The following is a 27670-nucleotide window of genomic DNA, read 5'->3' as shown; positions in this document are numbered from 1 at the left end:
TGTAGCACAGAGCAGCGCCACACGAGATTGTGATCGACAGCGCTAAGACCCGCCTACTTGCTCTGATTGGTTGTTTTAGTTAGCTCTGGTAGAAGGCAGATCATCTGTCTCATAAACTGTCTCAACATGATTACAGTTTCAACAAATATATAAAAAAAATATATTTTATAAAAGTTACATATTGCAGCTGTAAGTGTTAAATAAAATGTTAACTTTTAATCTGAATTGTGAATTGCAGTCTATAATCGCGTACTTCAACAAGCAGCCTGGGAAATCGAGGGAAGAGGCTAAGCTGATGTTCCTGAAGATCATCTATAAATGGCCGACCTTTGGCTCCGCCTTCTTTGAGGTCAAGGTAAACGCAGCGAAGCCTGTCGATTTCTCTGATCTGCTGTTTGTTTTGAATTCTGACCCGACCAGCTCTGCTACGTTTTTGCTCATCAAATTTTCATTTGTGGTGCTTTTGCTTTGAAGATACTAATAAAAGTTTAAAGGTCAGAAGGTCAACCAGCCCCGACCCACATTCCCCAAATCAGGCTAAATTGGTGTCAAGTGTTTGTGCAACAAAATGTTTTGTTTACTATCATTTCAAAGTTGTTAATAAATATTTCCATAGGTTGTAAAATTTTTAACAAATCTATACAGAAAAAGTTTATATTTTTTCACACGATGGCATTTCCTCTTTAGCAAACCACGGAGCCGAACTTCCCAGAGATTCTGCTGATCGCCATCAACAAGCATGGAGTCAGTCTGATCGACCCAAAGGCCAAGGTTCGTCTTCAGATCGTTTACCGTTCAGATGGGGAGCTTCATGATTCCAGAGGTTGAATTTTTACATGACTAAAGCTGGAAAACCAAAAAGGCTGTGTGTTTGGTTCTGTAGGACATCTTGACCACCCATCCCTTCACCAAGATCTCCAACTGGAGCAGCGGGAACACCTACTTCCACATCACCATAGGGAACCTGGTCAGAGGAAGCAAGCTGCTCTGTGAGACTTCACTGGTAGGCGACTGAAAATTAGCTTCACGCGTCATTTTTTACTGAGCTCAGAAAATTACTTAAAGGTGACCAATAATGCTTCCTTGAAGAGGTTGGAATATGTCTGCGGTCTATACAAAACATAGTCTTCACATTTTCTGCTGAAAATCATTAGTATAAAATGAGATTCTTTCTATTTTGAGGTGCTGCAGGGCGTTTTAGCTGCTGCTGATCACGCCCCAAACTCAACGTTAACATTCACACATGAAAATTGCTCCAAACAGATGTGCAATTATACAACTGTACATATTTGAAAAGCAGTAGTAGAGCCTCCTGCACAACCAATATGAATGCAACAAGTGGTTCCTGGATGGTAAGTCAACAACAAAACACTTGTATTTTCCAGCAGCCATTGTACAGCACATACGGCGGTAAAAAAAACCAGCTGACCAAACATGCTGGAGCTCAGCTTAGGTTGCTAGGTAACAGGTTGGGCTTTGCTGTGGTTGCTAGGTAACGGGCACTGCCTGCTGATTTGTTACGTTCCAGAAGGTTTTCGAAATGACTAATTTTCCAGACACCAAAAAACAGATCGTGTTTGTTTTAAGCACTTTGGTTGTTTTGAGAAGCAGAAGAAACCAAATTGGAAGCATAAAAATATAAAACACTGATGTTGCATAAAAGGTCCCTTTAAAAATCTACCAAAGTGGGCGGGGCCAAGCAGGTGGTAAATGTCAGGAGAATTTGACTGCAGTAGCCACATTCAACCCAAAGAGGGCAGCATTGAGACGGGTTTAGGCAAAATATTGCAGAATTAAATAAGTTTACAGAAAAATATCACTATTTGCACAGTAACATAAAGAAAGAACCTTTAGGCACCAACTTACATGATTTATCTGTAATAAAAAACTTTGATTTGGGTTTTAGTTGCTCTTTACTCGTTCCTGGACCTGAAACACTGAGAACGCTTCAGTTTTCCAATATCTGGTCTATTGATCGCCCATCAGGCGTAATCAGCTGATCGATGGAGCCTCTCTGCTCATTCAGGCGTAAACCAACTGAAATTGATGCTTTGCGTTTCCAGGGTTACAAGATGGACGACCTGTTGACCTCCTACATCAGTCAGATGCTGACCAACATGAACAAGCAGCGCTCTGGGCGGGGCCACAGTAAGTGAACGTCTTATTGGCAGGAGGCCACCGAGCTCATCCGCCTGCTGCGCCCCATTGGTCAGCACTGCAGCTGGGGGCGGAGCTTCGGCCACCAGCTGTGGTGGATGAGCCGCAGTCCTTCTGCGTATTCGGAGGGAACCGACCTGACCGAGGACAGCTCGACGGCGAGCGGCGGCGACCCCGGAGACGACCCCGGCGAAGGCCCCAGTCACTGGTACCAGTACAGCTGTGATGATGAAGACGAGCCGTCCAGCGAGGATGACTACCTCTGAGAGCAGAACGCCTTCAACGCGCCGCTGCCGCTTCCTTTAGATGATCAATCACCTGCTGTCAGAAATCACCTCAAATACTGATAACAATAAAACACACAGGTGAGATTTTACCTGCGACGGAGTGTTTAGGCCGTACCAAGAAAAATAAAGTCATCATGAGAATCGAGTTGTCATTTTACGAGAATAGTCATATGAAGACAAAGTTTTAATATTACACGAATAAAGTCATGATATCAGGGGAATAAATGTAATTTTATGACGTAGTTTACTTTCTTTGCCTGGCCGTGATTCTCCGTCGTATTAATCTCTCCTCTAAAGGTTTTAATTTAATGTTTTAACTCTACCGCCACCAGGGGGCGACATATTAAACCACAATCATCTGTTTTATTGTACGAGTAGAATTAAAAGTAAAAAATGAAAGAAAATACTTGTATGTGAGCAATTTATTTTATATTAAATGACTTAACTCTGTTTTAGATTGTTTATGCATAAATGGAAATTAACAAAGTCTAATCTGGTTGTATTACGGCATGTAGAGTAAAGAAATAATGTTCATAATGTCACGTTTTTATGCTCCAGCTGAGATAAACTTGAAATGAAAAAAAAAACAGTTTCTCTGGGTTTTTTTTTCACTTTTCATAAATAATATTTAGGAAATGTTTTGTTTTTGACCAACAGGAGGATTAAAGTGTGGCTGTCTGAAGGTCAGTTAGAGGTCGAAACTGATCAAATATTTCTCTAGAATATTGTACCTCTGCTTTATTTTCGTCAGCTCCTCCCCTGTATGTTCCTTTATTCTCCAACTACAGCCTAGATCCTCTTTCATTGAGGATTTCAGCTAAAATTAGGTTTATATTTATCATTTTTCTCATCATCAAACTTTAACCGAATGTTTTATTTTCCTCTGACCCAAAAAGTGTTTGAATTTAACTGAGAGGATCAGTGGATAGAAAATACAAGCAGATTAACATTTCACTGTAACACACATTGGAGTATAATTATATTAAATTTAATTAACAAAATGTTATTTTCAGAAAGAGTTTTAGTTGGAAAATAATCATCAATAAAAAACAAAAGTGTCAAACGGATGCAGAAACTGAACATAATTTATTTTAGTTCATAATTACTGGTTTAATGCAAGTTTTTTTTTCTGTCAAGATGAATGACTTTTAAAATAACCAGATATTTATCCAGGGAATTTATTGTTTTTCTTTGATAAGTTTTTGTTTGTGAACCTGCAGAAACATCTGAGACGTTAAGAGTCAAATCTTTTAAAGTTTGTTTTAAAACATTTTGATTTTTAGTCTTTATAGAATAGATTTTGCTTCTGTTCAGACACTGACGTCTTTCCGTCCATTTTAGATGCAGCTTTGAAACATTTTGATTATTTTAAATCACTTTAAATCTCTAGGGAGTTTTTTTTTATTATTATTTTATAAAACTTTTGTGGGATTTTAAATAAAAACCAGCTGCATCAAACTCCAGGAACTCAACATGGAGATCAAATCCCACAGAGAAGTAAGTGAACCTTTTATTCACAGGCGATATTCTCTTTCAGTGAATATTCCCAGTTTCAAATAGCAGATTTAAAATAAATGGGAATTTTTTTTATAGCCAAGTGATCATTAGTAATTGATTTAAATGCATCTCTGTGTTTACAGGATCTGGTTCGGATGGATTTGCGTTCCTGCATCATTCTGACGGGTAAAAACATTTTATTTCTTTTCTCTTGTTTATAAACTGAAGTATTTACACCCCAGAATCCTCCTGGTTTTGTCCCAATCATGAAATAATTATCTGAGTAAATACAAAAAGCAGTTTTTAAATGATTTTATTCGCCGAGGGGAAAACGGTTTTTCAAACAAACTTGACCCAACATGGAAAAGTAATCACACCCCAAACCCAGTAACTGGTTTTCCACCATGTTTATTGGTAACCAGTTTGTTGCATCACTGTTTTTCTCTGCTTTGGAAAGTAGTTTTAAATCAGCAACACTGAAGGTTTTTACAGCATGAATGGCCAGTTTTTAATGCCTGAACAGTCAGAACTTTGATTAGGCCACTCCCAAATCTTTATTTTATTCTTTTGAACCGTTCAGATGTAAACACTGCAAAAACACAAATTCTTACTAAGTATTTTTGTTTAGTTTCAAGTGCAAATATATCAGTAAACTTGAAATAAGACTAAACTAATTCAAGAGTAACTTTTGAGCAAAATGTGAGATTATTGTAAGTAAATAATTATCTAATATTGATGAAAAAGTTTTAGTTCCACTCGTACATTATTTCACGTATAACAAAACATTTTCCATAAGTGAAATAATCTATCAGTGCAACTAGAACTTTTTCATAAATATTAAAGAATGAACTTAAAATAAGCTCCTATATTTTGCAGAAAAGTTACTCCTGAATTAGTTTTCTTATTTCAAGTGATATATTTTCACTTGAAACTAAAATATACTTAAGAATTTTGTGTTTTTGCAGTGAAACTTACCAGATGGTTGAATTTTCTCTCTTATCAATAAATTGTGAATCTGATCAGTGAATTTTGATATTTTTACCTACTTCATGTCGTCAGTCAGGTTCTATTTATTCCTCCTTCACATAAGAAAATCATTTGAAAACTGAATTTTGGTTATTTTTGTTTCAAATTATCACCAGTTTGATGACCTGAGACATTAAATGAGGGGTGTAAATACTTTTTCACAGCTCTGTATATGTACTTACATTCAGCAAATCTTTGAAGCAGAAATAATAAAAGCTGTTAAACAGAAGAAGTTTCTTGAATCTACATTTTTTTCCACAAACAGATTACAGCAGCTTTTTATAATAAGAGAATATCTGGAAAATAAAAAAGGCATTTTTGTACAGCACAGGGTGTATAATAATACTTTAATGATCTCAATATTTACTTCATTACATGATAAATCATTTTTCACCAGTATCTACTGAAAATCATTGATCAACTACAGCTCACTAGTGCAGAAATTTAATCAAATGTCCTTAAAATTGATTAAATGAGAAAAAAAGCCTCAGTGTTTCTGTTTCCCTCCTTAAATCTGAGGAACGTCAACATGTTCAACACACATTTCATTCTGTTGGGTCAGAAAAGATGAGAAAGTTTTCCTGCTTCCTAACCGAAAATAAACAAAATGTCGGCAATTTTAATAATAATATAACATTTGAATGCTTATTTCCCCCAAACAAAAACAATTCCTAATATTTTTCTTCTTTTGTGGCTAAAAACTTTGGATCTACTCGTGTAAATAACCGCAGTGAGTGTAGCTGTTAAGTTTTAATTATAAGAAATAAAGTCTCTGAATGTAATAAAATTACATTTTGCTTATAGTTTCAGGAGTTAATCTCATAAATTCAGACAAATTTTCACTTTCATTTCTCTTTAACTTCTGTTCCCTCCTCAAAACGGAAATAAAAACATGTTTTTGAGTTTCACTGTTGAAAAATATACATCCACAAGCAGCTTTGTTTCCTCTAATGAGGCTTTTAAGTTTAAAAATGTGCAACAAAAGAGAAACAATCAACTTTAGTTTCTCTAGTAATTATACATGCAGATCAGCAGCATGCATGTAGAGACTAATACTAAAATCTGCCTTACAGCTGCTAAAACTGGTTTTAGTTCTTTAACCCCTTCAGACCTGAATTTTACCAACAGAGGGGAAAAATATCTAAATTTTATTCCACCTCAGCATTAAAAAAAAGAAAAAAAATTTTTTTACAAGCAGTTTAAGAAAGTCATGAAACTAAACAACACAAAATAATTAAACGTTAAACTTAAACTCCTCATTTCCATCAGGATGGACATTAAACTTTGGGGGAAAAATCCTGCAACTTAATGATGGGAAATATTTTCAAAAATAACTTTATATATTATCACAGGAAATATTTTTAAATTACAAGAGTAAAATGTAAAAAAAAAAAAATTTCATTAGGCTACCATGAACTCAGATTTATATTTTTGATGTAAAAATTTAGATTTTTTCCATCTCTAGTTTCAGATCGTTTGTTTTTTTCTGATGCCAACGACCAATATCATTAGTCAATAAGAAACCAATCAGTAACAATCATTCAAATAATAAATCCCTGATTTTTTATTGGCTTAAACCCAGAAATAAATCATGTCCATTCCTGTGGACGTTATGTCTGAAGGGGTTAAAGTTGTTCAACCAAATTGTTTTGTCCAAATATTCCCAAAATATCCGTCACATTTTTCATTATTAAGATTAAATTAATCTTAAAATTCAGAGGATGGCTTCAAAACTCGTCTCAAACTGAAAAAAATCACACGTGAACATCTGGATTCCCCCCAAACACACAACGAACAAATAATCAGCGTGAGCTTCAACCGATATAAAAGTAGCATCTGGATCTATAAAACAAGAAGAGCTGGATAAATCCAACACATGCAAAGCTCAAAATGCAAAGCATCTCCAGAGGAAAACCAACGCGGCGGCGCTGCATTGTCACCAGACTCGCTCGCTAAAAATGAACGGTCGTACGGTGGAAACATCATATTCAATAGAATAAATAGAGCTGTGCAGTCACAACTGTAGCTTAAACGCCTAAAGATCAGCTACAATGTTTTAACGCAAATAATGATAAAAACATGATGACATCACATCAGCTGGGCGCAGTTTGAGTTTCCTTCAGAGGTAAAAACTGAATAAATTACAGGAAATCAAAATTTATTTCTACAGAATCACATTTTAAAACTAAAGAGAAGCTGCTTTTCTAAATATTTTATATCTGGATTGCAGATTTAAAACAGTTTCTAAGGTATTTCCAGAAAGCGGATTATATCAGAAATTATTTCAGAGCAAGTTTTCAGTCTCTTTGGAGAAAGACGTACATTCACTTCAGTTTGAAAAAAACAAAACTAAATGATCTCCAGTCTACATTCAGTCTGTCAGTCCAACAGTGTACAGCTAATAGTACACTGTAAAAACACAAAATCCTACCAAGTATTCTGATCTAGTTTGTGCACATATCTTACCACACTTTAAAGATATAAGATATGAGCTTATTTTAAAAAAATAATTCCTTAATATTGATGAGAAAAAAATATTAGTTTTGCTGTTAGATTATTTAACTTGTAGCAAACCTGTAACTTTTTTTAAATCAATATTAAGGAATTATTGACTTAAAACAAACTATCCTAAAAACTAAGTTTAGTCTTTTTTCAAGTACTAAAACATTTGCGCTAGAAACTAGACTAAAAATACTTGGTAAGTTTTTATGTTTTTGCAGTGTACAGTGTACAGAGACGCACCAATCAGAGTGTTAATATGTTGTTAAAGTGTAACTGACCCCCCCATGTGAAAGTTTAGCTCCGCCCCCTGATCATTTTTTAAAGAATTCCACCAAAGTGGGCGGAGCTAAGAGACACTAGGGGCGTGGCTAAGTGTGTGGCGTAATGGAGGGAGTTAAGCCACTCATAGGGGAATCAATGTTGCCAACTTTGTCAATTTGTTGCTATGTTTAGAAACTTTTTGCCTATAAGCAACTTGCGACAAATTTAGCAACTTTCACTTATAGCAACACATTTTTCCCATGTTATGATTTAAATAATCTGCCAGTGGGACTGGTGGGTTTGTTGTTGTTTTATCAATATTCAGAAATGATTGATTTAAAACAAGCTCCTATGTCGTGATGAACACTTATTTAAGTTTTGTTTTATTTGAAGCGTTTGAATATATTTAAACTAGAAACTAGACCAAGATGCTCGGTGCCATTTTTGCCATTTTTAGTTTTTGCGGTGAATCAATTTTCTGTTCAAATATTGGAGTCTATCTGATCACTGATCAGGTTTCTAAATATCCATGGAAAGGAATGTAGAGAAGATGAAATGTTGATTCCAGGAAACATTTAGCGATAAACATTTGTTTAAAATTCACTTCTGGCCGATCCTGATGTTACATTTATGGAGATTATTTTCACCTAAAGCTCAAAATGACGTCTGAAGCTCTGGATCATTCATACATGATTAAAGTCGTAATAAGTTTTAAATCATCCTGACAGTAAAAGACGAAGCGTGTTCATATTAATAATATTCTCCGTATCTACAGATCTCACTACAGCCGGATGTTTTCAGTCTTTTCCTGACCAGAAGTGATGAAGACGACTCCCTCCTCCATGGCGCCATGTTGGCTCTTACTGGGTCAGATGGAACCAGTCTGGTTTGGATCAGTCATGCAGCCAGTAGGTGAGTGGAGGAAACATCTTTCTGCTTCTTCTCTCTTTATTTTTATTTTTTTAAATCCATAATTTTCTGTTCGGCTCACGATTGGAGATGTGACATTTGTACAGCCTCCAGTCACTCCTCTGTAATGGTGGGCAGGTGGGGGCTACTGGGAGAACTGGGAGAGCTCCGCAGGTCGGGTCGCACGTTTACACTGGAGATGGACCAAACGTCGCTCAGCTCTGCAAACAGTCAGATTAGATTAAACCAGAGTAGAGATTATTCTACTGATCGATCATTCAGATAAACAGAAATCTCTCATTTTCATTTAACCTCATGCACATTAAAATAAAAGGAAATAGATTAAGTTTCTAAATAAGAAAATAAAAATTCACTTGATCGTTTGTAGCAAATGATGCGTCTATTTCTAACAACGATAGTTTAGTTAAAATCTGAGTTTTTCTTCTATTTACCAATCAGTTAGCAAAAAGTAATTAATAATAGATATTTTCAACAGGTGAGGCTAAAACTATGAAACTTGGTGAGTTTTGGGTAAAACATTTAAGTTTTTGATCTTAAATGTTACATTTATATTTATTTGGACAGTTTTGGATTAATTGCTGCTCTGACTATGTTGCTCTTTTAGCAAACTGTGTTTTTAGAGTCTGTATAATCCAGTTAATGATTAATAGATTCCTAAATTATTCCAATAATCAATCAATCATGATTTATCTTGTTGTTTTAGACATTTTACAGCAGCGGTTGATGTAGGTAGACTTAATTTTTTTTAATTAGGGAAAATTTATCACAAAGTAAATGTATTATTTACCTATTTAACCTGGTTAAATATTAAGAACAGATTAAGAACAGATTATTTATAACAGTGTTAAAGTAGAAAACATCAGCACCAATTGTTTCTTTAAATAACCGAACTGTGAGCAGATCCACGTCTGTTTAGTGACTTTTACTCAAAACCTCATTTAGTTGCTCATTAATCTAGTTTTTAGTTTATTTATTAAACTTATCTAAACTCAACAAACATTTTAAAACCCTGATTTTGTTGCTCAGAAATGACTACATTTGGTTTTTTCCAGTTGATACATAAGAAACATTTAAAAATGTCAAATTTTCCTTTAAGTCAGTTTTGGATCTATAATAATTTGCGCATCCCTTTGTAACGACTGATCTGACTGTTTTACTTCTTTAATCAAAGTTTCTCATTTTATTGTTGGTTTTTATGACCCTCAGACAGTTTTTGCTCATTGAACAATAAACGAAGCATGAAGATGATTATAAACGTGATTATTGTGTAGGACGGACATAGATCTATAACATGATCACATAGAGAGGCAGGAAACGTGGTCATACAGTGAATGGATGACATGGCATGCAGGGGTCATGGGTTGAAGGTCAGGGGGAGGGAGATATGAGCTGCAGCGGGGGGGTCAGAGTGCAGAGGGCTCCAGCCGACACAGATGACCTCTGAGGAGTCTGACAGACGACACACAGCGTGCAAACATCAGCCGACACCAAAGATCACAGAGTTTACTCTGCTGCTGCAAAAGGTTTCATAGAAATTAATCACAAAGTCTGAAATGTATTAATCGAAAACCATATGAGCAACAAAATAAGCAACATTTTCAATTCAAAAACACTTAAATTATTGAATAAATAGACATTAACTCAACAACAAATATATTTATTGTTTTTAATCAGTTATTTAGGTCATTAAAAAATCAGATTGATGAAAGAGTTTCATCTGATCATCCATGAGACCTCTTTAGAAAAGTGGACGCTAATGTTAGCATTAGCATCTGTGGTTTCTGCTACATGTTAGCATTGAGATGCTACTTTAGGCTTGAATAGCTTTGCTAACAGGCTAACTCCTTTTAGCACAACTTGAACGCAACAGTATTATTTCCCAGCATCCAGTCGGATTAATTAGGCAAAGAGAAGCGACTTTGTCCTCCGTCGCTGCTTGTGGATGAAACATGAGAGTCAGATTGATGAGCGAATCAGAAACGAACTGGAACTGCAACCAGTTTGAAACTGGTAACCAGTCCAGACCTCATGCTGCTGGTAAAACTAACATTGAAACAGGTTTGAAACGGATCCACATCTCCCAGGATGCTGTGCGGTTCTGGATTGAAGTTCAGTGAAATTATTTATCAGATGTATTACCTATTGATATTGATCACGTGTCTATCAAGATATAATTGATTTATTGTTCAGCTCTATGTGACCCATAAACATTTTATATATTATATATTTTTCTCTCCTACCGGTTCTGAACTTGCTGTACGGTCCGTTATCGTTGGTCTGCCGGCTGCCGGACACGAAGGGCAAACCGCGCTCTCTCCACCTGAGACACAGAACAGAACCAGATCAGAACCAGATCAGAACCGCTTTCATCTGCAGACTGGACGACGAAGGAGGGGCACAAGGAAAAAAGATAGGACACACAGAAGGGAGGAAGAAGACAAGTAAAGGAAGAGAAAGGAAAGCAGGACACAAGGAAGGAAAAAAGGAAGCAAGGACTGGAAGGACAATGGAGGGAGGAAGGACACAAGAAAAGACACAACAAGAAAGGATTAGAGGAAGAAGGAAAGGAAAAAGGAAAGCATACAGGACAAGGAAGGACAAAAGGAGCAAAAGAAGACAAGAAAGAGAAAGAAAAGGAGGCAAGATACAAGGAAATGAGGAGAAAGGACACAATAAAGGAAGTCAGAAGGAAAGGAGACAGGAAACCAGGACAAAAATCTAAATAATCAGTTAAGAGTCAAAGTCTGGAATATTTTTACCCATAATAATCCAGGAAAATTACAGATTAAAGAGGATTACCAAACATCCGTCTTGTTGTTCCAACGGGAGGGAAACTAGGAATTAAAGTTTCTGATCACCAAACCGTCAGGTAACTTCTTAATTTAGCCTCTTTTACTAAGAGGTAAAACATTGATAAGGTTAGAAATCCTGGTGCCGGCGACCCGTTCCGTCTCTTTAGTTTCGTTCATTAAACCCGACCGACCAGCAGCCGGGATGATCAGAACCAGCAGGATGTTTGTGTTTCTCACCAGTGGAACGTGAAAATGGCGAAGATGAGGAAGGCGGAGACGAAGTCGGTCAGGACCCACATCAGGGTGTATTCATCTGGAGTCTGGAGAGAGAACGGACCGGGTTTATGTACGCCACGGGTCAGAACCAACAGCAACACGATGAAACGGACAGCAACACGATGAAACGGACTGATCAGGACCACAGGATGAGCAGGAAGTTCAGGCATTTAAAGACCTGATTTTAAAACTCCCACACCGCCTGAAGCGATCGTTACCAGAACCAGAACCATCAACTGGACCAGCAGAGCATCACCGTGTAATAATAATAATACTATATGGGTTTATGTTCTTTATATGTGTTTAGTTTACTAAAACAAATCGATCTGTTATGGAGACGCCTCTACTGCTGGAATAGAAAATGTGAGTTCCACCTTAAAAAGGCGCCTTAAGTCAGAGAGTGAGAGGCTGACCATGAGGAAGAGCGGCTTGTTGATGCTGGACAGGATGTGGACGGAGTTGGTGGTGACGGACTGGGCTCCGGCGCACCAGGCCAGCGTGTAGAGCCACGGCTGGCTGATGACGTACAGGTTGGTGCTGATGTTCACCGACTGGTACTTACTGGAGAGAGAGAGGGAGAGAGAGAGGGGAGGGAGAGAGAGAGAGAGAGGGAAGGGGGGTGAGGGGAGAGAGGGGGGGACAGAGAGAGAGGTTCATCCAGGTTCTCAAACTGGAGCTGCCGGTTCTTTGGGTTCATCTTGTACAGATAAAATTAACGTTGTTATAAAACTTATTGCATGATCAAACTTTTCACGTGATTTTTTTTATGTTTCTTGTTTAATGGAAACTTGAGATTATGCAGTTATTTTTTGTTATTTTTTAAGTTTTGAATAAACTTATTTATCTCAGTTCAGACACAGAAGGTCTGAATATTTTTAAAGCTCAATTTTAATACAGTAAATTATTTAAAAATACAAGTTTCTGAGTAATAAAGTATTTTTCATGGCTTCCAAATTCATCTAATAAATAAAAAATGAGCTTTTATAGATTAAATTATTGTTTTTATAAAAGTCTTTATGATTCACAGAGTGAGTCGAAGCTGAAGGTTCAGTCAGGACAAAACTCTTCACTCAGATTAAATTATCTTCATGAGTCACTCCATTATTTACTTTTCTCTCCAGTCGCCGCCCGCCTGCTTCCTGCAGGTTTCATCGTTTCTCTTCAGGCTCTTTGGGAAATAATTTGAAACCTTGAACTTTTCATCCTGCTCCCTCACGGCCCGCCGGGTTCAGCCAGCAGATTACCGACGGACGAAAAGCTTCAAACGGCCTGAATTAAATGTTTACTGTTTTTACAAGTAGACGGATGCGAGTTATTCAGTGATTTCAGTGTTGATGCTGATTATGGAGCTGTTGTAAATACATTTCTGTCAAAAAACTCAGAAAAATATGTTGAGAATCTCAGAAATTTTCTAGAAAAAAAGGGAAATTACTAACTAGAAAATTTTTACTTTTAAAACTCAGAAATTTGTTTTCTAACAATTTTGAAATTTCAGATAATTTCTGAAATTGATTTAAAAAAAAATTTGGCGGAAATTTACTACCATTTAATTTTATTAAAATAAAGTTGAGATAATGAGTCATAATATGGATAAAGTTGTATGAAAATATATTTATTAAAATATTTTACTTTATTCACATAATTCTATTTAACTACTTTAGGAAATTTCTTAAAGAACCAGGGTTTTATTTCTAATTTTAGAATTTGAAAAGAAACAAAAGAGAGGATGGATTTTATTTCAAATTTTAATCTAATAATGAATGACAATAAAACAGATGTAAAAACACGTTACTGGTACTTTTAGTGTCATTTTTTGTAGAAATTCATTGCAAATATTGGAGGAAAAATGGTTAAAAATCTGTGTTTGTTATAGTATGTGTATTTAAAACCATTTAGCGGTGGTTTAATCTGACGTTACTGGGAGCCGTGGTGTTCTGTGGTTCTGCCGGTACCAGATCTGCTGCTGCGACATGGTGCTGTAGTGCAGGTTCAGCCGGCTGATGCCGTCGTCCGTCAGCTCCTGGATGGACGCCTTCAGCCCGGAGGTCTGCTGCAGCGCCGGGTCCAGACCGGAGACCAGAGCCCGGTCCTCAGACGGCAGCCACAGCACCTGCAGAACCAGTGGAACCAGTACACCAACTCACACTGGGACCCATTTACACAGCCATGATGTGAAACAACACGACTTTCTAATGCTGATATACAGCAGAGCATAAGAGCTATACTAACAAAAAATAACAAGATTATCAGAATAAAGTCGCAATATTTCAACTTTATTCTGATGGTTGAATTTTATTCTCGTTTGATTTTATTCTGGTAATATTTTGAATTTATTCTCCCAATACTACAACTTTATTCTCATAATTTTTTCTTAGGGTTTCCCTTTTACTCCTTTGTAGAAATATCTTAGTAAACTTGAAATAGGACAAAGCTAAGTTTTACCCAAGATATATGAGTTTATTTTAAGCCCATAATTCATTAATATTGATTAAAAAACTACTTGTTCTACTGGCAGATTGTTTCACCAACGACAAGGGAAACATTGTTATAAATAAAATAATCTGCCAGTAGAGCTGGTGGTTTTTCATCAATGTTAAACAAGTTTTGACTTAAAACAAGCTCAAAATGTATTTGCAACTTAGTTGTGTCTGATTTTAAGTGAACTCAGATGTTTGCACTATAAACTAGATAAATTACTCTTTGTGTTTTTGCAGTGCAGCCTACCTGTGAGGAGTTGATGTGGGCCTGGACGACCTGCAGAGTTGTGTTGATGTAGGAACGTCTGTAGGGATGTCCGTACGGTGGCCTGCGCAGGTCAAACAGCACCAGTTTGCCGCTGGCAGCCGCCACCTCCAGGAACTGGGCCAAGGAGGGAACGGACTGGTTCTGGGCCTGAGAGCGATCCGTCTCAGAAAGGCTCCATGCGGTTCCAAACGGATCCCTCTACGGGACACAAAGAGAGGTCAAAAAATGGAAAAAGATTTCAAATTAAAAGCATAAAACATCTGCTCCCAACCTTCACTTCATTTTTGTTAAAGTCATACTTTTATTCAAAAAAGAATAAATCAGCTTTCACAGGTGTGTGTGAGACGTGCTAAATGTTAGCTTCTAAAATTATTTAAAGGTTCTTGATTTCACACAAAACTTTATTCAGTTATCAAAAAGATTAAAACATAATTTTGAAATATGTTCTAGGATGCAGCAACACACTATAAACATTCAGGGAGAAAAACAACCTTAAAAGAATGAAAGATTTTATGGCATAAGGAAACATGATGGTGGCAGCATCATGCTTTTTTACTGTTTACTGGACCAGTAAAAAAAACGACTGGGGACTGAGTGGAATGTATGGGTAGAGACAAAAACAAATGCAAGCCACACTTTTCAGAGTTTATATCACAAATTCAAATAACTTTTTAAAAAGTACATAAATGTAGAATAAACTACCATATAAAGTATTTTTTGTGCTTTTTGAGTAAATGTACTTGTATAACAATGTTTTATATGTTTTAAAAGATACAAAAAAGTGTTTAAAATTAACCTTTTTTGATTCATTAGACTTTATTAGGTCACTTTTAAAGTGGGACTCTTTAAAAATGTAAAAATTGCTCTTTAAGGAATCAGTAGTTAGTGATGTTCAGACGTTATAGCAGCCCTGATTTAAAAACTCGATGTGTGGAAACGCCGGCGCTCACCAGCAGGAACCAGCTGCCGGCGTTCAGCTGCTGTATCTCGGCCCAGGTGAACATGGCGGCGTCCAGGTGCGTCCGATTGGGGAAAACCTCGGCGACGTTGGTGGTCCTCGTCAGCGTGGAGTCGTGCATCAGGAAGGGAACGCCGTCATAACTGCAAACAAAAACACGGCGTGTGATCAAACTACGAGGTAACACCAAACAGTTTGTTAGTTTTATTAGACTAAACCAACTCAGAGTCACACCAGGCGGAGCTAAAGGCTAACTGGGTTAGCATGGCTGAGTATCCCTAAAAAAAAAAAACTATTTTCAGCATTTTCCATTTTGCTTCCATTTCCTGTGGTTTGTCTGAGGTTTTATTTGCAGCATTTTTTTTAGTTTGCAGCGTTTTCTGACAAGTAGGGGGAGAATCTGTAATCCTCACATTTTCCTCCTTTTTGGGGCGTTTAGATGGATAAATAAAATCCAACTAACTTTGTTTATCTGCTTATTGCATGTCCCAATTAGAAACTAATCAATCGCTTGATAAATTAACATGAGCTCAATAGTTTCCATTCTGGTGATTAATATTTACATAATCCGTTTTTATTGTGTGTAAATTGATTTTTTTTATTTTTTATTTTGGATATTTAAAATATTGTAAAGTCCCAGAGTAGTAAAGTTTATTAGTCTTTGCATTATTATACCATAATCATGAAAATGTATTAAAATGATAATTTTATTGTTTACTGAAATAATTACTGGAACAATTTATTGTCCAGGAAAGTTTATCATGAATTATATTTAAAAACAATATTAACCAGAAATACAGATCAGTGGAAAACAAAACATGGTAAAAAAAAAACAACCTAGCAAGACAATTAAAGCAAAAATTAAAAGAAACAAAAAACCCAACACAGTAAATGATGCCATTGAAACATCTCTAGTGAAAAAGTGTTTTAATTATATTTAAATGATGGAAACTAAACGTGTACAGAATAAACAACAAACCTGAAGGAAACTGCAGCAGGTTTGCATGAATAAACGTGAAATCAAACCTTATTGTGACGTCCGTCTCCAGGCCTTCCCCTCCTGACTCAACGGCCTTTTCAAAGGACATCAAGGTATTCTCTGGAGCGAGCTTCAAACAAAACACACAACCAGCAACAACATCCAGTCAGAGTTATGATTTCCACTTCTGAAGGACTAAAATATAAAATGGAAAATTCATTTCCAGAAATATATATATATATATATATATATATATATATATATATATATAAGTTGTAATGTCCTAAATGTGAAATGTCTGTTTTGCAGAAAATTATTACTATGTTGCAGAAAATATCTGCAGCAGGACAGAAATAAAGCATTTTTCTAATATTCCTGAAGCAGTTTGGTCCAGAATGAAGGAACCGAACCGACAACCCAGGTTTGAACTTCAATGGGAAGTTTCAGAAAGATGTCAGATGGATCTTCCTCTCAGAAATTAATGCTTTGTAAATTAAAACATTAATTTACAAAGGAGCGAAAACCACAGCAAAACATGAATGATGCAAACACAAAAAACAAATGCAACAGAAAACAAACAAAAAATCCTGCGATAAGCAGAAATGGAAGCAAAATGGAACCGATGAAAACTGGCTCTGTGGTCAGAAGTCCTCCGGACCACCAGGGGGAGTCGATCACTGAATCCCTCAGTAAAGACGGGACGTCATGATTTAACGGGACGTCCAGCAGAAAGTTGGAGGACTAAACAAACGATGTTAAACTTAGTGTAGAACAGTAACATATTTAAATCAGTATTGAAACCTACTGCAGACTCCCCCTGCTGGTCTGGAGGACTTGTGTTTTGTGGAGCGACTTTGCAGCGTTTTATGCTCCGTTTTTGCTATTTGCTTCATTTTTTGCTTCCATTTCCTGTGATTTCAGCATTTGTTTGATTTTTTGTAGGTCTGCTTCCATTGTCTTTAATTTCACTATTTTCTGTTGCATTAGTTTTTTTTATGTTTCATCATGTTTTCCAGATTCCTGCCCGTTTTCTTTTTACCTGTCAGTTTCTGTAGATAATTGACTGAACTTAAATGTGGAGAGAAAAATCCATTTAGCATTTTTCTGAAACATCTAACAAAAATATTCATCTCAACAGGCCCAGAAATAAATCAGGACTCGTATTTAAACCCAGCATTGATCAGATGTCCGGTGCAGTAGAAAACATTTCAACACAACGTTGCAGGGATTCTCCAGTTCCTGCTTGAAGGCCCGTCTTACCATTGGAGCTCCTCTGTGACCAATGAGAGCGGGCGCTGGTCCCAGAGTTCCCGCCTCCTTGATGCAGGGCGAGTACATGCCGAGGGGAACCAGGTAGAGCGAGAACAACACGGACAGGTAGAGAGCCAGAACCACGACCTGACGGACTGAGAAACGGGAAAGAGACGCTGCTTTATGTGCATTCAGGAAACAATCAGCAGCTTGCAGTAAAGTTAAAGACAGTTTTTATCTCATTTCATTATAAATGTTGGCAACAAGGTCACCAAATGTTAAATGTTACATTAAATGAATGAGTCTAAATACATTTCCACACATGTAAACAAAATGTATAGAGTAAAATGAGTCACGGCCTGCAGCTGATGGGACACAACATGGCCGACAGCTGCTTGAGTTTTAACTTTCATTACAGTTAAAAAAAAATCATCTTAAAAGTGCGGCGTGAGTTTGTTTTTGGCCCTCCTGTAGAACCACATTTAACTGAAATCACAGCTAAAGTTTTGGTTTTCCCGTCTCTTACAGGTTTGCAAATAGAGGTCGATTTATTTTATTAATGCAAAAATTAGTTTTATAGGAGCTTAATGTTTTAAGACAATAATTTTTTAATGTTGATGAAAAGTACTTCCAGATTAATTCACTTGTAATGTGGGAAAATGTCTTTTTATTGATTCAATAATTTCCCAGTGGAACTAGTACTTTTTAAAAATCAATATTAAGCATTTATTTACCTAAAACAAGCTTCTATATCTTTCTGAAAAGTTACTAGAAGTTAGTTTTGTCTTATTTCAGGTATGATAACTTATTTTTATTAGAATATTAGATCATAAATACTTGGTGAGATTTTGTGTTTTTGCAGTGCGTGAGTCTATTTGCTGTTATTGAACAGAAATTTCCCCAGTGTGGGACAATAAAGGACATTTCTACTGATTTCCTGATGTATTTAGAATCATCTCCGCTCATCATCTCCAGCTGTATCGTTACTCTGATGCTTTTCTTACAGCCCCTGATGTGACTCGGCATCCTTGGATCTGCTGAGTCACCATGGCAACAAGGGGCCGTCCCCATGGAGACGAGATGAGAAAAGCAGAGACCTGGAGGGTCAGAGCCACTCAGAGTCTGACATCATGCAGGACAGAAAGACGCTGAAGCCATAGAGAAGGAAGGAGGAGAGATGGTCCAACGAGAAAATCACCGTCCAGTCGAGGAAATATCTTATTATAAAAATCTTCATATCATATAGAAATATGATATATAAAAATGTGATCTCTGTGGTTGTTTAGCCTTGAAACTCCTTTGGAGCTCGTTTCTGCCCAGTCTCTTTAGCTCAATCATGAACAAGCTCTTGTAATTTGCTGAAAAGTTACTAGTAAGTTAGTTTAGTCATATTTTAAGTGTAATAATAATAAGTATTAATTAGACGTCTGCAACAGAAACTAGACAAAAATACTTGATAATGTTTTTGCTCCTAAACCTTCACTTTGTTCTTTTGAACCACTCAGAGCTGAACTCGCCTGTGTGCTTTAGATAATCGGTCAACATTTTTTTAAACAGACTCAAAGTACACAAAACATATAATTAAGGTTTTAAAAAAGTGGATTTTGTGTTATATGTCCCTTTGTTAATCTTATTTTTAGTGTAAATGTCTCGGTACACTTGAAATAAGATAAAACTAACTTGCAGGTAACTTTTCAGCAAGACACAGGAGCTTGTTTTAAGTGATTGATAAAAAGTTCTGGTTCCTCTGGTAGATTATTTCACTTTTAACGAGACTTTTCCCACATTATACAGGAATTAGAACTTTTTAATCCGTATTTAAGAATTAAAACAAGCTCCTATGTCTTGCTGAAAAGTTACTCATAACTTGGTTTTGTCTTAATTTAAGTGTAATAAGATATTTGTACCAGAAACTAGACAAAACTCTGTGAAATGTTGTGTTTTTGCAGTGTAGGCCACTCCCAAACTTGCACTGTTTTGGCTAAATAAACAGATTTTACATGATGTCTCCCTTTAATTACTGAGAAAGTGATTTCTATCGGTTTGTTTACCTTTTTTGTTCATACGAAAAAAGTGCAACGCCGTCGGCCAGGAGAGAATCGCCATGAGCGAGACGGCAGCCACATGGAGGAAAGGAGCCGTCACCTGAAAAAAAATTAAATAAAACCACCAAAACGTGACGAACGTCATGAATGATGAACAAAGACTCATACGGTGAGATTCAAACACTTCCAGCTTTTTCAAGGCAAGTTTCCAAACTCTTCCAGCCCCACTTTGGAGTCAGAAACAAAACTAAACAACAGAAATTCATCCATTTTCTAACACCCTTGTCCCTCAGTGGGGTCGGCAGGGTTGCTGGTTCCTCTCCAGCTAACGTTCTGGGCGAGAGGCGGGGTCACCTGGACAGGTCGCCAGTCTGTCACAGGGCAACACAGACACACAGGACAAACAACCATGCACCCACACACTCACACCTAGGGACAATTTGGAGAGGCCAATTAACCTGACAGTCATGTTTTTGGACTGTGGGAGGAAACCGGAGTACCTGGAGAAAACCCACCATGCACAGGGAGAACATGCTAACTCCATGCAGAAAGACCGGGGCTGGGAATCGAACCCAGAACCTTTTTGCTGCAAGGCAACAGCTCTACCAACTGCGCCACTGTGCAGCCCCACAACAGAAATTAACAAACAATTCACTATTATGTCTTATCATTTATTACTGTTTTGTGATTGTGAACATTTAATCTAAGGAGTGAATCAGAGCTGAAAGTTCACTGAGGACAGTAATTTCAAATATAAAACAACCTTTATTCCTTTTAAATAGACCAATAAGTAATTAGGAATAATAAATATTTATAACACTGAAACAATCCAAACAGTCCTGTTAAGGTAAATTACCCTCCTAATCTAATTAAATGCTAAACTATGATACACAAAGAGAGTTACAAAAAAAAAAAAACTCTCGCTCGGTTTTCTGACATTTAGCAAATAGAAATAATTTCGGTGATTCTAACTGACCCAAAACAGGAAAAGTTTAGTTTTATTTAACTTCAGGGAGAAAAGAAATGATGAAAATCTCTGTTTCCAACTGTGAATATCATTTTCCAACTTTAGACTTTTCACCAAACCTTAGATTGCGTTTTGAATATCAAGTATTTCCAAACTTTGACTGAAATTCAAGAACAGAGCTGCAGAAACGATTCTGCTCCGGTTTTCTGTCGTTTTGTGGCGTGAGCTGTTGCCGACCTGCAGGGACAGCTGGAGAGTTTTCCACTCTTTGCTCCAGAGGTCAGACAGGATCCCAGTGGCCGTGACGGAGAACACCAGCGCCACCATGATGCCGGTCTGACGTCACACACAGGACAGAAAACACATCAGAACCTCTGGCTTTTCTGTGAGGGGCAGCAGAGCAGCGACAGGTTGTGTCTCGGTGTTCACCTTGTGGCTCCAGTGGAGGTATAACCTTTGACCTTCAGACAGCAGACACACCGCCAACACCTGGGCAACAGGTAAAAACACCGTTAGGGGACTGGAAGCAGAAACGTTGGTTTTGTCAAGAGTGCGTACCAGTAGCAGGGCGATGTACGTGAAGAGAGCCGCAGCGATGGCCAGCAGCACCAGAGACCAGGGGAACCAGAAGCCGAGATTCCCAAAATTAAACCTGGGGATTAAAATAAAAACAACAAGAAGGCAAATAAACAAACCGGAGAATCATCAGGACATTCAGATTTATAATCATGATGATATGAAACTGCACAAGAGGAAGATACGGATGTTTCCAAACCGAATGAAGAGTACAGCTCAAAAATGAGAATATCGTAGAAACAAAATGTATTTTTTCACTCATTTCAGAGAGTGGAAACAAAATTCAGCGTCTCAGAAAATTTTAATATTACACTGCAAAAACACAAAATTATTTTTGGTTGAGTTTCTAGTGCAAATTTTCTTAGTTTTGTCTTATTTCCAGTGTGATAATCACAGGTTTAGTACATTATTTCAGCAAGAAATAGGAGCTTGTTTTATGTTAACAATTTCTTAATATTGATTTAAAAAGTTCTCTGACAGATTATTTCACTTTTAACATGAACATTTTCCATGTTCTACAGAACAAAATCTGCCAGTGGAACCAGAACTTTTCCATGAATATTCAGGGATTATTTACTCAAAACAAGCTGCTGTTTCTTCATGAAAACTTAATTGTTAGCTAGTTTTGTCTCAAGTCTGATGATATATGTGCACTAGAAACTAAAACAAAAATACTTTTTACAGTGCAATATTAAAGAATATTGGATTTTCACTTTCTGAAATAAAAAACATTTTTGTTAAAATCTTGATTTTCAAATATAGAGGCTGATGTTATGTTTTTTTGTTTTAAGCCAATAATTCATTAATATTGATGAAAAATTCAGTCCCACTGGTAGATTGTTTCACTTACAACATGGGGAAAATATCTTGTTATATATTAAACCATGTGGTAAATTGTAGTTTAGACTCTACAGGAAATCCTGATGCTTTTTGATGGTAAAAGTTCAGTAATTGCTGTTCTGAGACCCACCAGTCAAAGTCATTGTAGTCGTTCTGAGCTTCGCTCCAGAAATAAAGAAAAACAAAACTCAGGAAGAAGGTGAGGATCAGGAGCCCGAAGCTGCCGCACTCCACCTGAAACAGAGTCATGAGTGTGTTTTTAGTCCCAAATATATACACCACATATGGTTTACAAATTTAAACTTATCTTTAGGTTGAAATTTTAATGTTAATATTAAATCAACTTTAACTCATTAATAACTTTCACTGCTGTTAGTTTGAGGTGGAAACTCATGTTTGGTTCTGGTAATATTCTAATGTAAAACAACTCACTGCGTTTCCATTTACCATAAAATTGCACAAACTGGAATTGCAAAAATACATTTGCTTAATGGAAACACGCCAGTTTCAAATAAACTCTCAGTTTTCGATATAAAGTTTATGGGTTTAGTATTTGGCAGGTTTTTTCAGCTGTATCTAAATTAGTGTTTCACAAACTGCAATGGAAACTCTGTTTTCGTATCATATGAATCATGGGATTAGCATCCAGATGCTACTACTGGGGGAGACGGCAAAGAAGATGACAGGAAGTGGTTAGAGGCTGCGTGATTTTAATGAATTATCAGGTGAACAAACGTATTCACGTGTAATTTTAATTGCGTTTCTTGAGAAATTGTGTTTTTTCGACAAAGTTTTGTGCACATTTGTAATGGAAACGCAGCTGGAGACTCAGGCGGACACAGCAGATTGCATTATGCACACAGAAACAGCAGGCTTGATAACAGCTGACAAAGTGCTGATAATCTCGTCATAGAAAGAGCTGTGACCAACTCAGCAGGCTGGACTGAGGGAAACCAGCCGGGGAATCGATACTCGGTGCTCCATCAGCAGGCCAGCCAGACTGTTTTTATCCGCTGCTGTGTGAGGACGCTCACCTTGCTGCAGCAGCACTCTCCGGGCTGCGCCCGCGCTCTTTGGTATCTCCTCCACTGGCAGCCATAGAGTCCAGCCAGGCAGGACACAAACGGCTGGTGTTCATACCTGGTGCAACCAGAAACCAGCCAGAAATCAACGTTTTGACGTGGACAGAAAAACAGCAGACAAACAGACATAGATCAGCACTGGGGGCTTTTAGGGAGAAAAATATTACAACTTTATTTCAGGAATTTATGGTTGAAATTAGACATGGCTTATTTGGAGAGATTTGTTGTTAGGATAAAAAGTGAAAAAGATGGATAGCATTTAGAAAACTACGGCTAAAGGTGTTTCAGCTAATGTGGTTCACTTTCACACTGCACTGTTTCAAACTAGACTAATTAACAAATCTGGTCCCCTCCTTGGGCTGCACAGTGGTGCAGTTGGTAGAGTTGTTGCCTTGCAGCAAGAAGGTTCTGGGTTCGATTTCCGGTCTTTCTGCATGGAGTTGCATGTTCTCCCTGTGCATGCGTGGGTTTTCTTCAGGTACTCCGGTTTCCTCCCACAGTCCAAAAATATGACTGTCAGGTTAATTGGCCTCTCCAAATTGTCCCTAGGTGTGTGTGTGTGTGTGTGTGCATGGTTATTTGTCCTGTGTGTCTCTGTATTGCGCTGACAGACTGGCGACCTGTCCAGGGTGACCCCACCTCTCGCCCGGTACGCTAGCTGGAGATGGGCACCAGCAACCCTCCCTACCCCACTGAGGGACAAGGGTGTTAGAAAATAGATGGATGGATGTTCCCCTCCTTGCCTGCGGGGGCGCTGAACCAAGAGTCACTGAAGGACACAACGTAAAAAATGCTGCAAAATCTTACAAAGTAATTTTAGTCTAATTTCTAGTGCAAATATCTTAAAACACTAGAAATGAGACAAAACTAACTCATAAGTAACTTTTCAGCAAGATACTGCAGCTTGTTTTAACTAAATAATTATTTAATATCGATGAAAAAGTTCTAGTTCCACTGGCAGATTATTTCACATATAACATGAGAAAAATTCTTGTTTTAGTGAAATAATCTGCCAGAGGAACTAGAAATTTTTCATCGATATTAAAGAATTATTAACGTTAAAAAAAGCTCCTATATCTTGCTGAAAAGTTACTTATAAGTTCGTAGAGTTGAATTAAGACAAAACTAAGATATTTGAGAAATGAGACAAAAGTACTTGCTGAGATTTTGTGTTTTTGCAGAAGGCACTGAGGTCAACTTCCTTCTTCACAAAATGTAAACAAACATAGATTTTAGCATTTGTACGATAACAGAGTAACTAGAAATTCCTGAAGTTTTATTTAGTATTTTATTTCAGGACAAGACAAGTGCGCTATGTTTTTATTTTCTTACCAGATTAAGGTTGGAAAACGTGACAAAAGTAAAAAAAAAAAAACTTTCCACAAGATGTGAACGTTTAGGTAAAATGGTGAAAAAGCAACAGAAGCCACCGTGTTTAATATTTATCATATATTTAGTTTCTGCACCAAAACTTCCAGAATCACTGCAAGCAAATAAAACCACATTTATGGATACGGCTGAGGGAAACTAATAAGCCTTAAAACTAAATTATTCAGATGAATGTGGATAAAAATGGATTTAGAAACTAACCTGAAAACATTCGGCTCAGCTTTACGACTGCAGTGATCTATTAAAAGCTACAAACAGCCAGAAGTGTTTCATTATGACAAAACGTAACGTTTCATTAGAGAACTGCAAGTTTTTTCAGACAAGTTAGAAAATATAATGAGATTATGTTGGTGCAGCGTGACTCATTCCTCTGGTGAGGAGGAGAAAATGTTCTTCATCAAAACATTTTCTAATGTGAACTTCTCATAAGATTTACTGACACTAAATTATTCAAGCCTCTGGCAGATCTACAATCAGATTCAATACGTTAGAAAACTTCAGTGAGATTAAACTTTTGAAAACAACTTTTATTTGGGTATTAAACATACTTTTCAGTAAACTGAAACATACATCTGCATTAAAAATGTTTTTTTTAATTGGTCTGATGTAATATTTTAATCTTAATCATGTTATCTTTAGCTGCTAAGCAAAACTTCATGACAATGAACAGAAACAAAGGCTTGAAAACGTCAATCTGTGGTTAAACAATCTGTTTAAATTCACTGAATTTAATGTATTTTCTATTCCTCTCCAAAAATAAGTTAATTTCTGATAGGAAAATCACAATAAAATATATAATTTCTGAAAACAAAAGTTTTCTGTTTAGAACAACTAGTGTGATGTCAAATATTACTGATAATCTTCTGAATAAAATCAACTGAAAACCATTTCTACATTCAAACGAACCTGATTTTTTACATGATTAAAGGATTTCTCAAAACGCATGAAAGAATCAAAGCAATATAACACAATATAAAGTTAAAAAAAGTTACTTTTACATAATAGTGCCCCTTAAAATCTAATCTAATTGAATGAAATTAGCTTAAACGTGCTCAAGCTAAATGATGTTGGTAAACATGACAGGAACACACAACGTTCAGCATTAACGCTGGGAGGTTCTGTACCTTTGCAGCAGCTGCCGCCGCACCACCTTTAGCTTCCCCAGCTTCAGTCTGGTTGCGGGTTCAGACTCACCCACAGCCCGGCATCACAGAGACGGAGACGGGGTCGAGGTGGAGCAGGAGACGAGGGCAGAGACTCTCCAACACGGCGTCTCCGCCTGCAGAGGAGACACATTAGACATGCTAATATGTGCAACTGGGCAAATAGATTCACACATTTAAGGCTTTCAGAAAAAACATGTCAGACAACTGTTAGGCACGGTGGTGGAGGTGTGATGATTTGGGCTTGTTTTGTACCCACAGGACCTGATAACTGATTATTTCCAGTCCAGACCACGGTTATAATAGTTCTGGTTTTTCATTATAGTTCACTCTTAGTTCATTGTGGCTTTTTGTTTGTCTAATTCAGTCAATCTGAATTAGTTTTTAGAGTGTGTTTGTTAGGTTTTATTAGTTAAATAGCGCCTAGTTTTTATTAGTAGAAGTTTTAGTTTTAGTTCAACAGTAGATCCCATCTTCAAAATATTCAATTATTGTTGAACAACCAACTGATTCGGATGTTTTATCACAACTTTTGCTGCCAGCATTTTGGGCATTAACATAGTGCCGTAATTTGCTGACAACTAAACTGCGTATGTAAAAAAAACAACAAAAAACTTAAATCTTCTTCATATCAGTTGGCAAGGCTGATAAATAGATTCATAAACACAAAACCATAAATATCTATCACTTCAGTATGTTTTCATATATTTCAGTTGAAAATGTTTTTGTCTTAGCATTTATTTGAATAAAAACAGTTGGTCCAAACTAATTTAATTCTTTTAGATCCTGATTTATCCTCCAGAAAACCGTCCAGACGATCAGTAAGTGCTGCGACTGTTTTCTCCTCGTAAAGCCGGGAGGCCCAAGTCGCATCCAGCAGCCAAGTTTTCACACCACTGCCATGGCAACGGTGACATCAGCTTCGTTATTACTGCTGCTGTGAAAAGGATGGAGGGCGGCGGGGGTAAATAAGAAAGAGGCAGATGGATTGATAAAAGCCAGAGTCTGAATATGTGACGGGGACACAAAGAAAGCAGAATGTGTCTCATGAGACGCGGCTGGAAGAGGAGGAGGAGGACGAGGACAAGGAGGAGGAGGAAACCCGCCGCTTCTCCGCTCCACGCGCTGAACAGCCAGTAAAATTATATTCAGCCTGTCACTGTCTGGTTTTCAGTCCTGCAATTAGCTGATCAAAAAGTTAAAATGAAAATATGAGGAGGAGAAAAACTTTTTAAGAACATTAAAATAAAACTTTTTCTCAATTTAAATCAGTGGTTCTTAACCTTTTTTGAGGTACCGAACCCATCAGATTCATATGTGCATTCATTGAACCCTTCTGTAGTGATAAATAACTTTTTTTTCCAAATTCAAGACATGAGTGACCCATGAGTGACCCAACTAGACTCTAGTTGGGTCACCCCAACATCAATAATTCTTAAAAGGTAGAGTCTCTGAGAATAGTGCTTCAAAATATAGTCAGTGTTTTCAGTAAAGTTGAGCTGACTGTCCAGGAACGACCCAAGGTATTTAAAATGTGCCACAATTTCAAGAGGTTGGCCATCGAGAGAAACTGAAACCACTTTAAGGTCTTGTTTAGATAATTTAATTAGCTCTACATTGTTAAGAGAATGGAAAATTAATAATAATACAGACTTTGCGGTATTCTGATTTAGTGATGTAATTATATTAGGTGTGTTACCACCCCACACCACTAGAGGCAGTAGCAACCCCGAAAAGATGCGACTAAGGAGCAGATTTAGAAGTTCACCGAAAGCTACAGAATGTGGTAAAAACTGTGAGTTTTGCTGAAGTAATTAAAGACACAAGTTCAAATCCCTGCTGAGAGTGGAGCTCCTTCAATCAGGGCTCCTCCACAACTCTGATTGGCTAAGCAATGCAACGCGATTCTCTGATTGGCTAAGCAATGTAACGCGATCCTCTGATTGG

The 27670-nt window shown here is 37.1% G+C and overlaps 2 protein-coding genes across 10 annotated transcripts in view; one reads left to right on the top strand and one right to left on the bottom strand.

Annotated features, from left to right (window-relative positions):
• myo7aa (myosin VIIAa) overlaps positions 1-2838 on the top strand; it is a 54069-nt gene extending 51231 nt beyond the window's left edge. For all 9 annotated transcript variants that reach the window (XM_008426494.2, XM_017308050.1, XM_017308048.1 and 6 more), the window contains 4 exons: positions 239-355; positions 688-771; positions 884-1003; positions 2064-2838. In XM_008426494.2, the coding sequence (XP_008424716.1) occupies positions 239-355; positions 688-771; positions 884-1003; positions 2064-2156 (414 nt within the window). In that variant the 3' untranslated portion in view covers positions 2157-2838. The remainder of the gene's footprint in view (positions 1-238; positions 356-687; positions 772-883; positions 1004-2063) is intronic.
• Positions 2839-8118: 5280 nt separating this feature from the next.
• Positions 8119-25767, bottom strand: gdpd4a (glycerophosphodiester phosphodiesterase domain containing 4a; the record flags this gene model as incomplete). Its single annotated transcript, XM_008426493.1, has 16 exons — positions 8119-8860; positions 10901-10980; positions 11690-11772; positions 12142-12289; positions 13681-13838; positions 14453-14671; positions 15424-15574; positions 16458-16540; positions 17671-17816; positions 19713-19806; positions 20911-21009; positions 21103-21162; positions 21232-21325; positions 22220-22323; positions 23124-23229; positions 25685-25767. Coding segments are annotated over 16 exons (1815 nt in total), but the record flags the coding sequence as incomplete, so codon positions are not given.
• Positions 25768-27670: the final 1903 nt, after the last annotated feature.

The sequence above is a fragment of the Poecilia reticulata genome, linkage group LG13 (assembly GCF_000633615.1).
Source record: "Poecilia reticulata strain Guanapo linkage group LG13, Guppy_female_1.0+MT, whole genome shotgun sequence".
NCBI lineage: Eukaryota > Metazoa > Chordata > Actinopteri > Cyprinodontiformes > Poeciliidae > Poecilia > Poecilia reticulata.
The sequence above is the reverse complement of the archived record's forward strand: the minus strand, read 5'-3'. Positions and strand labels throughout refer to the sequence as shown.